The sequence below is a fragment of the Danio rerio genome, chromosome 5 (assembly GCF_052040795.2).
Source record: "Danio rerio strain M-AB ecotype USA chromosome 5, GRCz13ab, whole genome shotgun sequence".
NCBI lineage: Eukaryota > Metazoa > Chordata > Actinopteri > Cypriniformes > Danionidae > Danio > Danio rerio.
The window spans coordinates 13,350,001-13,362,500 of record NC_141025.1 but is presented as its reverse complement, the minus strand read 5'-3'; the positions used below and the strand labels follow the sequence as shown (position 1 = coordinate 13,362,500).

General features: G+C 35.0%; 2 protein-coding genes across 3 annotated transcripts in view; one reads left to right on the top strand and one right to left on the bottom strand.

The window, feature by feature from the left end:
- The window catches only part of wsb2 (WD repeat and SOCS box containing 2), a 14,665-nt gene extending 4,071 nt beyond the window's left edge, over positions 1-10,594 (top strand). The window contains exons 4-9 of one of the 2 annotated variants that reach the window (XM_087250998.2): positions 2,501-2,632; positions 2,737-2,837; positions 3,620-3,810; positions 5,356-5,448; positions 6,057-6,170; positions 6,645-10,594. In XM_087250998.2, the coding sequence (XP_087107124.1) occupies positions 2,501-2,632; positions 2,737-2,837; positions 3,620-3,810; positions 5,356-5,448; positions 6,057-6,170; positions 6,645-6,846 (833 nt within the window). In that variant the 3' untranslated portion in view covers positions 6,847-10,594. 2 annotated transcript variants of the gene reach the window in all.
- The window catches only part of rfc5 (replication factor C (activator 1) 5), a 20,458-nt gene continuing 14,879 nt past the window's right edge, over positions 6,922-12,500 (bottom strand). Inside the window, 2 exon segments of the mRNA NM_001003862.1 lie at positions 6,922-7,519; positions 10,867-10,921. Of these exon segments, the coding sequence (NP_001003862.1) occupies positions 7,423-7,519; positions 10,867-10,921 (152 nt within the window). The 3' untranslated portion in view covers positions 6,922-7,422.

The following is a 12,500-nucleotide window of genomic DNA, read 5'->3' as shown; positions in this document are numbered from 1 at the left end:
ACTTCCGATTCAGTCCTATGAGAGAAATGACTAGGAATTTTAAACGGCAGAAAACGGTGAAACTACTTGCTCTATAAACAAATGTTTGCATGACTATATAGACCAAGTAGAATAATATAATAAGGAAATATCAGTTTGCAACATCAAACAGTGAAACGAGCAGTTTTTAATGTCTAAAAATGAATGGTAATGAATAAGACCGGAAGTCTCGAGCCAAAAAGATTCAAATGGCTGCGCCCGCTCGTTGGCTAAGAATAAGGTGAATCGCTTTGGTTTGAACCCTGCTGTTGTTTTGCATTCAGAATAATTTTTAGAGCAATGTCTTCATAATTATCTTTATGGTTATCATGATTTAAAGGTGCTGTATGTTAGTTTTTTACTTTTTTATAGCATAAAAACACTATAATATGTTTGCAGATATTTAAGAAACATGCTAAGCGGACATACTTGTTTATCTGAAAAACAATACTTAAGTCAGATATTCTGCTTTGAAAATTTGAGTTACGTGCAGAAACAGCTGTCTTAGTTTTGGTCCCTTTAACCCGCCCAATGCCAGTTTAGCCAATTATAGTTCAGCATTCCGGGTTGCCTTGGTTGAAAACCGCGTATTTGAGTTTTACAATCTAATTAATACATATTAAAGCTCTTTAACATTATTAAATGTACATGCTGAGTCACTGATATGTGTTGGCTTGCTCTGATTCCCAGTTCTAAAGTTTAATTTCAAACGGTTTGTTTTAATTTGAAGATCTGAGGTGAACTATCTGCTGCTGCTTTCAGTAGCATGGCAATAAATGTGAAGTAAAATGGCATTCAAACTCACATTATTAGCATTTAACACTGAATAAAGCACATGAGGTGTATCTGAGGTGATTGTTGTCAGTTTTCTTTTGTTCAGCTGCAAGAAATAAAAGGCGTTTCTAAAATTTAAATCTCAGCTGTTGGTTAGGACAAAAACTCCTTTTAATATGGAAAATATTTCTTTTATTGTGTGCCGTTTCTTTTAGTTAGGACACGGTTTAAATCAGCCTTTAGGCTAGATAGTCAGGCACTCCTGTTGGTGTCATCAATGTGGCAACCTGCGCTCACATGGGGTCAGGAAAATGTGTTTTAAACCAGGAGTGCAATACCTAAATCAACCACAGGGTGTCTAACCTTCACACTGCACCTTTAATGAAGACCACAATTCTCATGATTCCACTCATAGAATCATCAAACTACGCCTTTGTTTGTTGTGAATACACACCCTCTAGTGGTGAAAATCACATACTGTGTCTTTAAATACATGCCAGCTAAATATTTGTAAGTATATTCATGTGAGCTAAATATGCTAAAGTATATTTCCATTAATATTTGACATTTTTTAGCACTCATAGGTGACCAGAAACATGAAAAATTTTAATCAATGACCTCTAATTTCACAGGGCTGTAAATATGAGGAGACACTTAAACTAATCTAACTTACTCAGTCATTCATCACGTGTAACTGAGTTTACTGAGTTTTCTGGCTCAAGAAGGTGGGTTTGTATGTTTTTTTTTGTTGTTGTTGCTATGGTAACTTGCCTTACATGGCGAACCACTGGAGCATTTTTTTTTTATCTGGGATAGAAATCGCAAACTGGATCAACTGTGAGAGAAGTGTATCTGTATATCTATCTGTAAAAGTATATCTGATACAACAAGGCCATTCCTTCAGTCCCTGTCTATCTTTTTTGCTTTTATTTAAATTCTTTTACACTCAACGCATTTCAAAGTCGTCATTTATTTATAAATTATGAATTATAATTATGTCGTTTATGAATCTTTATTCATTTTCCTTTGGCTTAGTCAATTGTTTATCAGGGGTTACCACAGCGAAATGATCAGCCAACTATTCCAGCATATGTTTTACGCAGTGGATATACTTCCTGCCGCAACCCAGTAAACACACTCCTGCTTTCACACACACGCACTCATACACTACGGCCAATTTAGTTCATCCAATTCACCGATATACTCTGCTGCTGTCAAAAAACAGAATGAAAAAATGAGAAATTTAATGAAAGTTTAATTAAAATTTTGTACAAGAACTATGACAAAATGATGCATGTTTTATCAATATTTTGGAAACCACTTTTGAATATTACCACTTTTGTATTCAACTCATTTTAAAATAATTTTTTAACGTGACTGATTAAAATGTTTTGGAAATAACACATTCAAAACATCATCATAAGTGGAATAATCTAAGTAAAATGTTAGTAAATAATAAATAATGTAATTAAAATAAAATCAAAAAACACATTTTAACAAATTTTTTTAAAGTAAATAAATAGTTTAAATAATACAGTGAAATGTTAAGTTCATTCAGGACTTTCATGGGAAATAAATTAGTGGTGCTTTAAAAAGTCCTTGAATCTGCTGTTTAAGAGAGTGTGGGAACCCTGTATTTACTAAGGGTTCATGGAAGGCACTTTAATATCTTGTTTAATTTGTTAGTGTATCCCTCTTTTGTCTTTAGGGAACCTGCAGTTTACTCTAACCGGACATCAGGCTCCTGTGAGGGATTTGGTTTTTGCTCCAAATGGAAGTCTCACACTTATATCAGCTTCCCGGGACAAAACCTTAAGGATATGGGATCTGGGAAAGAAAGGTGAGAGCATTTGATGTGGCAGCAGTGTACAGTTTAAAAAGGAAAATAGACTTTCTTTAGCTCTGATACTGACTATATGAACATTGTCTTGTTAATATTTGCAGGCGCCAGTCCTCATGTGCTGCGGGGTCCAAACTACTGGGTGTTCAGATGTGCTGTATCGCCTGACAGCAGTGTCATCGCCTCTGTCTGCAACCTCGACTCTGTGAGTTTCTTACTTTGTGTTATTTAAATTGTATGGACCCTTTTCTTAAATCTGTTGATGTGTTTAACGGTCATTAGCTTCGTTTAAAGTTTTTAAATATTTAGATTTTTAAGAAAATGTATGCTCATTTATATGTATTTATGTATGTATTATATCGTGGGGCGAAGCAGTGGCGCAGTAGGTAGTGCTGTCGCCTCACAGCAAGAAGGTCGCTGGTTCGAGCCTCGGCTCAGTTGGTGTTTCTGTGTGGAGTTTGCATGTTCTCCCTGTGTACGGGTGGGTTTCCTCCAGGTGCTCTGGTTTCCTCCACAGTCCAAAGACATGTGGTACAGGTGAATTGGGTTGGCTAAATTGTCCGTAGTGTGTGTGTGTGTAAATATGTGTGTGGATGTTTCCCAGAGATGGGTTGCGGCTGAAAGGGCATGCGCTGCGTAAAAACTTGCTGAATAAGTTGGCGGTTCATTCCACTGTGGCGACCCCGGATTAATTAAGGGACTAAGCCGACAAGAAAATGAATGAATGAAAATTAATTACCGCTTGTGCGAGGTGTTAGTGCTAGCCACCTTGCCGCCCTAAATAATACATGGATAAACAAAAGAATATTTGAATATTTCATACACAATTTAATTATCTGAATCTTAGGTTACTCTGCTAGCATGTCTACTGGTTGTATAATAGGTTTATAACCCCAAACAAAATAAAAACAGAACCTTTACCTCTGTAAATGAATGTAATGTAACTGAATTGTGAGTTACCTTGTCCGAATGTCTTGTCCTGAACAGAAGGTGTATTTGTGGAGCTTGCGGTCCTACACCTTCATGAAGCACCTCACATACGATCACGAGCGCACCATGGCTTCATGTGACTTCTCTCAGGACGGGGCGCTGCTCGCCATTGCTTCCTATCATTCAAACACCGGCTGGTGGCTGGACCTGTGGGACCCCTACACTGCAGACCTGCTGACCAGAGTCCAGTATGTCCATCTCTCATCTTTTATCAACATTTCATGAATGTTGCAATTAACCATATTTCTTACGATATAACTAACTAGCACAATTAAGCACTTACAAATAAATAATTTATGTAATGATCATACTAAATTAAACAAGTCATATATATTTTTCTGAGCTAATTAAATCTAGAAAAAGATTTAGACTTGAAAACAAACCGAATGACTGAAAACATTGGTGGAAATTCTGATTGTTATTGGCTGTCATGTTTTTCCTCTTGCCTTCTATTGGATTTCTCTGCGATATGGATATTGCTTGTACTTTTATTGAGATAACAATACTTTTTCGATATATTGTGTCGCACTTATTTCAACCATTATTAACATAAGGTAAGCTTTATAAACTAATTTCGAGAGGAGCGCAGAATATGATTGATCACGGCTGGTCTCTCATACGTAATTAGCGATAAACCAATAGAATTGATCTAAACCTACAACAAATAGACCAATTTTACCTCACTGCCTAAAGAGTTTACCTCACACTAGAGTTTTTGTGCGTGAAATTCTGTCATACGGCGCTGCAAAAAAAGGGGAGAGATTAAACAAGGTTATTAGACATAAAAAAAGGAGTGATTGCTCCATGTTTTAAATTTCTGTCCAGAGAGGTCATGTTTTGATCCTCGATTGGTATCACAAAGTCAAGTGATGCGATTTTGCAGGTCAGAGTTCACCAAGCTTTAACTTTGCACCACAGCGACCTGTGAAAGTTGCGCATGACGTATGCGCATGCGTACGTGTATGAATAGAAGTCTATGGGGGAAAAAAAGCCCAGTGTGACCGCAGCTTTATTTTGTTTCGGAAGAATCCCCCCTTCCACCCCATCTCCTCCTTTACCAGGGGGAGCTCTCAAGACCTACCTAATCTCAGACCCCCTTACATGCTAATTGACCTGGCGGGATCCATGGGCTCTATTATCTCCGAACAAAGGCTTCTCTCCTGGGACATGCCAAACCTGCTTATAACATCAAGCAATATCTAAGTGTGAACTCTTGAAAAAATAGTAATACAAACAATTTCCTTTACATTGAAGATAAGAGCGAGAAAAAAAATGTTGGCATTATTTTTTTTTTGTATTCAAAAACAGATTTTGAATGCTAATAGATCAGCAAAAATAGTTTAATGTTAATGATATGAATATTTTTATTTATTTATTTTTGTACCAAAATAAGCGGCAAATCAACATAATGAAGTTATTTCAGAATTTCTGCATTATCATGTGATAATAATAATACATTGCAGCAAGAAACTACATTTTTTTATATTCTCAAATAAAATATATACACATTTCCCAAAAATATATTCATTTATTTTTTTTATCCTATTTTATTTTATTTTTGGATAAAAATTATTGACTTTAAATTTTTACAATGATTTGGATTTATTGGTCAAACTATTACTTTAAGTTATAAAGTAAAAATAATTTAAAAAGCTAAATAATTTCATGTTTTTTACACATTTTCTCATACTCATCACAATTTACAAAAAAAAAATATATTAATTTCCTTGCAGAGACTGTGAGGTGTGTGCTTACAGAAGTGATAATCTGCTGACGTCTCTCAGTTTCTCTCCTGTTGCTCTGCTGCTCGCTTTCAAAGACTACAGGTGAGCAGCGAACAGTGTGTGCATTTTACACCTCATTCTTCTCATACAGCAAACTGTGCTTTTTACATCTCTTTCTTCTAATATTTTAAAACTGCAGTTACAATTCAAGCATTTTTCATATATTTTCCTGTAAATGGATTGAAACAACCAATATTTAATTTACAGTAAACTGAATTAATTATAAATGTAAAATAGCACAAAGGAACATTTGATTCTGTCACTAATTGTTGTTTAAACAATTGTTCAACTTTTTTAAACCACTAACAAAGTTGATATTGTCCACCATTTTGTCAGGGTCCTTAGGCGATATCTAATGTGTATAAACAATGAATACAAATTTACATTTCAAAGCACCTCATGGGATCTTTAAGTTAGTATTTTCAAGACTAAAATGTCCCTAAATATAATTTGTTTTTATTCAAAGCTTTTATTGCAGTTTGCTTTTAAAAATAAAAGGTTTATTTTGGAGGTGCAAAATGTAGGTTTAAAATCATCTGCATTATGTAGATTTTTACATCTGCATTACCGAACGTCACACTTCTGACCTCATACCTGACTGTCCACTTTCTCCATTGATTACTAACCGATGGGACTGTATTGTATTGCAGGGCGTTACAGATCTGGGATGTGGAACGAGATAAACTGGTCGCAGACACAGATCACAATCGGGCCGGTGGCGTGTGCTGTGCTTTCCATCCACAAGGGGGCGTCATCGCTACAGGGTAATACAAGTCTTGTTTTATTTAAACGGTGGCACAGTGAATAGAAAGGTTGCTGGTTCGAGCCTCGGTTGGGTCAGTTGGCATTTCTGTGTGGCGTTTGCATGTACTCCCCGTGTTGGTGTGGGTTTCCTCTAGGTGCTCCGGTTTCCCCCACAAGTCCAAAGACATGCGGTATAGGTGAATTGTGTAGGCTAAATTGTCCTTAGTGTATGTGTGTGAATGAGAGTGCATGGATGTTTCCCAGTAATTGGTTGCAGCTGGAAGGGCATCTGCTGCGCAAAACATATGTGCTGGATAAGTTGGCGGTTCAGATTAATAAAGGCACTAAGCTGAAAAGAAAATTAATGAATGAGTAATACAGGAGAATAGAGACAGTGGTGTAAAGAGTACTGAAAAATCCTACTCAAGTGAAAGTGCCATTACCCCATTTAAATAACTTAAATAGATGAACAAAAATGTCATTTTTGTTTGTAGGTGCAGAGATGGACATGTGAAGTTCTGGAAAGTTCCTCATCTCGTCCCGAGTCTGAGACATCTGTGTCGTGTTGCCCTGAGATTCTCCATTTCCACCTATCAGGTGGAGGCTCTTCCCCTGCCAACAAAAATCCTGGAATACCTTACTTACAGGGACATTCCCAAGCAAAAGATTCTATATTGTAAAGAACACGGCAGGTGACTGAAAGCAAGTCATGTATGAGAATCAAATTTCACTTTAAATGCTCAGATGCCTAATTTCCCCAGAACAAAATGATGCTATACTTGAAATATTTATTTAAAGACATTTATTTTCTTTACACAGCCAATTTGAAAATGACACATTTCTTTAACAAAGTACTGAAATGTGCTTCATTTCAAGCAGAACAATTTAATTTCAACAACATTACAGAGTTCTGAGCAAAACTGTGGTCAAAACTACATAAGGTTATTAAAGGAATAATTCTTCCAAAACTGAAAGTCATTCAATTCTTCCAAACCTGTTTGAGTTTTTTTTTCAACGGGTGAATACAAAATATATTTTGAAGGGAGCCAGAAACCTGTAACCATTGACATCCATAGGATTTAGTTTTCCTCCTATAGAAGTCAATGGTTACTGCTTTTCAAGCTTTCTTCAGTGTATCCTCTGTGTGTTCAACAGAACAAACAAAGTCACAGAGGTTTAGAACTGAATTGAGTAAATTTTCATTTTTGGGTGAACTATCTCTTAATCTCATGACATCAAAAATCTACGTTTCAAAGTTGGAAACCAAATGATCTATCCATCGCTGACGACTATGTCTCTAACAGCCTGGAAAGCAGCGACCATTGAGCTCAGCTGAATCTTCTCGCTGGTTCCAGAGGCCAGACGGTACCTTATTGTCGAGAAAGGAAAAAAAAAAAAAAAAAAAAAAACTGAATTCATAATGGACATTCTAAAACTTAGGTCTTAAACTCAATTCCTGGAGTGCCGCCGCTCTGCACAGTTTTGCACCAACCCTAATCAAACACAGCTGATTCAACAAATGAAGGTGTTCATGACTCTTTAGAACACCTCAGTTAATTAGATCAGCTGTGTTGGAGCAAAACTGTGCAGAGCTGCGGCACTACAGGAATTGAGTTTGAGACCTATGATTTAAACTTACGCCTCAACATTAAGACATAAATGCAAAAAAAATTATATAAATATTACACTTTAAACAACCAGTTCCTACACTGATATTATTTAAGATGTAATTTATTTCTCAGTTTTCAGCATTTTTATTCCAGTCTTCATGATCAGAGCTTTTTTTCATCTTTTACATGTTTTGAATCTGTGGTGGACTTTTTTTTATGTTATTAAAGCGCAACAAATTGCGAAAGAGCTAAAGCACAAAAGAGAACACATCTCAGACAGCACGCAAACCCCAAATTGGCTTCTTATATGCAGTTTTATTATTATTATTTTGTTCTAGAAGGAGCAAAATTATGGCAATATACTAATCTTTAAAACCAGAGAAGCTCAAAATGATGCAAAAGAGCTCAATTCAGTACTTTTGCAGCACATTTATGCCTTCTTAAGTTCTTATTAGCATCTTTTAGCTCTTGAATAGACAATTACAAAATGATTCCAACATGCAAGTCTTGTGGAATATGTCCTTAAACAGCCATTTGGGGTGATTTTGTGTCTTAATTTGGCTACAACTTTCTCTGTGTTTCAGCAAATGGAATGACTTTTGATGACAAATCTTATTTTGACACAAATTTGGTGAAATGCTTTGAAAATTTTCACTTCCGGCAACTTTATTACCCTTTCGTTAAGTTTGGGGCTTTTTTTTTTTACCCCATTGACCTCCATTATAATGATTTTTTTTTTAATTTCAGAGCCACGTCACCATATAATCATGCATTCTTGATTGATTTACAATTTATAATTTGCCGTTTTACTCCAAAGAACTCCATATAAAAGACAGAAACCTTTTTTTTCACAGGCCTACATAAAGGGTTAATGCTACCAACTGATTAACAACAGTAAAATTGACTAATTTGACCTCTTAACAACAGGGAAAACCAGCAAAAATCAAGAATGCATGATTATATGTTATCATGGCTTTGCAATTAAAAATGTCATTAGAATGGAAGTCAATGGGGCAAAAACAGCCCCCAACATAATGAAAGAGTAATCAATATGAACAATACACAAGCATTAAGATGTAAGATATATTGATGTAAAAAGCTGAGATAGAACAGATGTGCATAATTATATTGGATTGGTGCATTGCATCTTAAAGTAGGCCTATTATGTTATCTTTTAAAGCTTACTCAATTTGTTTCGGAGGTCTCAATGTTCATATATGCATGCACCGAAGAACTAGCTGATCCACCTCAACCTCCATCGCAAGTGTTTCTGGTAGAGCTTATGAACACAAAGCCCAATCAGAGGCATTCATATTAGTCACCAGAGAACATGGTGAATGCACAAAACCATTATGCCACTTGTCAAGGTATTTGTACACTGAAGTCTGAAATTTTTTGCATGTTTTTTTTCTCTCTCGTATTTATATGTGAAATATTTGTCACGTAAACAAATCTTTTCAATCCAATGTGTATTAATAAATTCATATGAATTAATTATGCATATGAATCAATACAAAAAAGTAAACATTTTAGAAATCAGGGGAACTTTGATACATTGCTTGTGATACTGCACATATTCTTGTATGTAAACAAATCCTGAACAGCGACTGGCAGTACCATAGACATAATAGATGGCCACCACGTTGAAGTGTCAAAGCAAATGGACCATGCTTTCTATTATGATGTCTATGGGCAGTATGTCAAATCTATGGACACACACACTAAACAGTAGCAGGGCAGAGGTGTGTCAGTCACTGAATCCAGCATATAGGGGTTATACCAGTGGTCACCAAACTTGTTCCTGGAGGGCCGGTGTCCTGCAGATTTTAGCTTCAACCCTAATCAAACACACCTGAACAAGCTAATCAAGCTCTTACTTGGTATACTTGAAACATCCAGGCAGGTGTGTTGAGGCAAGTTGGAGATAAACCCTGCAGGGACACCGGCCCTCCAGGACCAGGATTGGTGACCCCTGGGTTATACTGTCCGCCACATTCTGTCTTTATTTTAAGCTCTGTGTTTGTCAAAGTTATCTGTACTGGCCCTTGACTGTCAAAACACCTCTCAAAGTGCTTTTTCGGATGCGAAAAACGGTAAAAAAAAAAAAATTATGATGACGGACAAAGTTTTGGAGGGAGTTTGTCAATACAATTGGCAACATGAGGTGGAATTAATTTTTTTACGTGTGAAAATTACGAACGCAAATTTCGGATTCAGTGTGCAATAACCCTAACTCTAAGAAAACCGATTTAACTTAAATATTGACCTAATGAGCCACTTTAAAACATCATCAGAGCCATAATCATTAATGAATAGCATTACAATGTATTCTGGTGTACATTCTCTTTCAGAAAAGGGTCTACACAAAGTTGATGACTCAAACCCCTGAGCTGTATTACACACTACACGAACAGTAATATCAGATAAAGCAAAACATTGGCACTTTAAAGTTACCACAGCCTGATTTAGCTGCTGCTGTCTTTGTCTTGAATGTTAATCTAACAACAACAATACAAAAAAAGGCCAGAGAAATATCAACTCATTTCTCTTGACTGAATAACTTTTTCTATACTTAGTTTACACTGTGATGATGACGATACAATTAATTATTAATATTCTGTAGCTGAACAAGTGCAAACCTGACAGACCTTTGCTAATTTGTATCTGTTAAACCTTATTTGTGTGTGTTACTGTGTGTAATTTGTACTTGTCATTTATTAATGTTTATATATTTGCTGTGATATCAAGAACTGAAAATTATGAACATTTTACCTTTATTTTTATGGTCATAATAAGCTTATATATTAGAATAAAACAATTTGGGTTGAAAACAAGTTGTTGTGGTTTGTAGAAACAAATCATTTACACTGAGCTCTGCATAAACCTTTGGAAAACCATTCTAATACGCTGATTTTGACCATGTTAAAATCCTTTTTACTAGTTTTCTTTTCTTTTTTACATTTACTTAAAATGGAAATCTTTTGCAACCAAGTAAATCACAATTTTTATTATGTAAATACATCCTTGCTAAATTAATTACATAAAGTAACCAATGCACAAGGTATTCTGATTCACTAACAACCTGAAAAAAGTTAAAAGTACTCACTCAATATCTGCAAGTTTTATAAGCAAGCCCATGCGGATAGAGGGTGGGAAGTCCACTGAAATTGAGAACAAAAAGTATAACAGAAAACTCACTTACTGTCCCCAAACACATTCTATTTGTGTTTACAAAACAAACATACAAAAACACATGCAAAATTATAATACACTCGACTACAATTTCACTACTGTACTACTTAGGGCCTGTTTACATCTGGCGACTTCATGCGTTTTTGCGGATCACAGAACTATCCAAACAAGTTACATTTGATCACAAATACGAGTCTCTCCTATTAACAAATGAACGAACGAAAAAATGAACATCTCGAATTCTCATCTGTAGCATTTCCATTGCTTATTGCATTTGTTCCGTTATATCTCATGAATCAGGGTTTTGCGCTGGTTTTTACCAAATTAAATTTAAGACTAAGAAATTTTAAGACCATTATGAATCAAATTTTAGACTTGTAAAGGGCTAAAATTTAAATTTAAAAGGAAAAATTTTTCAAATGGCCCAAATGGAACAGATTTTTATTTGTTTTATTGTAATTTAATACATTTAATATTACAATAATACAAATTAAAAACTTTAGATATTACTTAGCAAAATATTTTAAATAGTGTAAAAACAAGCAAGCTCTCCTTGTATCCATAAACTTTTTTCCCAACAAACTTTCTTTAAAATAAAAATGAACAAATGTTTTAATAAACTAAATGTATGCACAACAATCTGTCCAGGTCGGTGTCCTCAGCAGTAAATACATGGAGCACTTTAAGACAAATGTTATTGTAAGGAAAATAATTAAACCATTATGATAAATATATGGAGCTAATAATATGCCAAAATAATCTGAATTTTTTTAATTGACAATTGTAATTTAATAAATGTGAATTTGTATATGCCGTTAAAAATAGTTTCTGAAGTTCTGAAAGTGCATCTATGAAAAAATTCAGCCCTGAAAAATTCAGTTGTCTTACATTTCAGATGTTCAATATTCAAGTTATGAAATTAAAATTTAAATTAAGAAATTCAAATTCAAATCTATTTTTAACGGCATATACACATTCAGATTTATTAAATTACAGTTGTCAATTCAAATGAACACAATTCAAGTTCTGATTGTTTTGGCATATTATTAGCTCCATATTAATAGAGTTAAACATAGGCCAGATTAGGTAGCAATAAATGATTGGAAAATTAAGACCGGTTTAAAAATGATTTAAGACCTACAACACAATATTTCAGTAATTTAAGGACTTTTTAAGGCCCTAAATTTTGATTTTGAGATTTAAGACATTAACACTTTTAGACTCACAAACACCCTGCATGAAGTGACCAGGTGTAAACAGTGTGTTTGAAAATTGAAGCACGTTTCTAGCTTATCGCTGTACCTCTTACCTGATTTCACAAAGATGTTAACATCTATGTCGATCCAGAAACAACATTCCCAATAGCCAATCAGAATTAAGGGAAACGTTTACCTTTAAGGCTTACGGTTGGGTTAATGCACTTCCACATGTTTTATCCAACTATTATCGCCCTCTGATTTTGGGATTAATCAACAGTTATAGTTGGGTTTAGGGGTAGCGAATAGGTATGAATTACATTTTCCAACAAAAATGATGTTCCAGGATCAA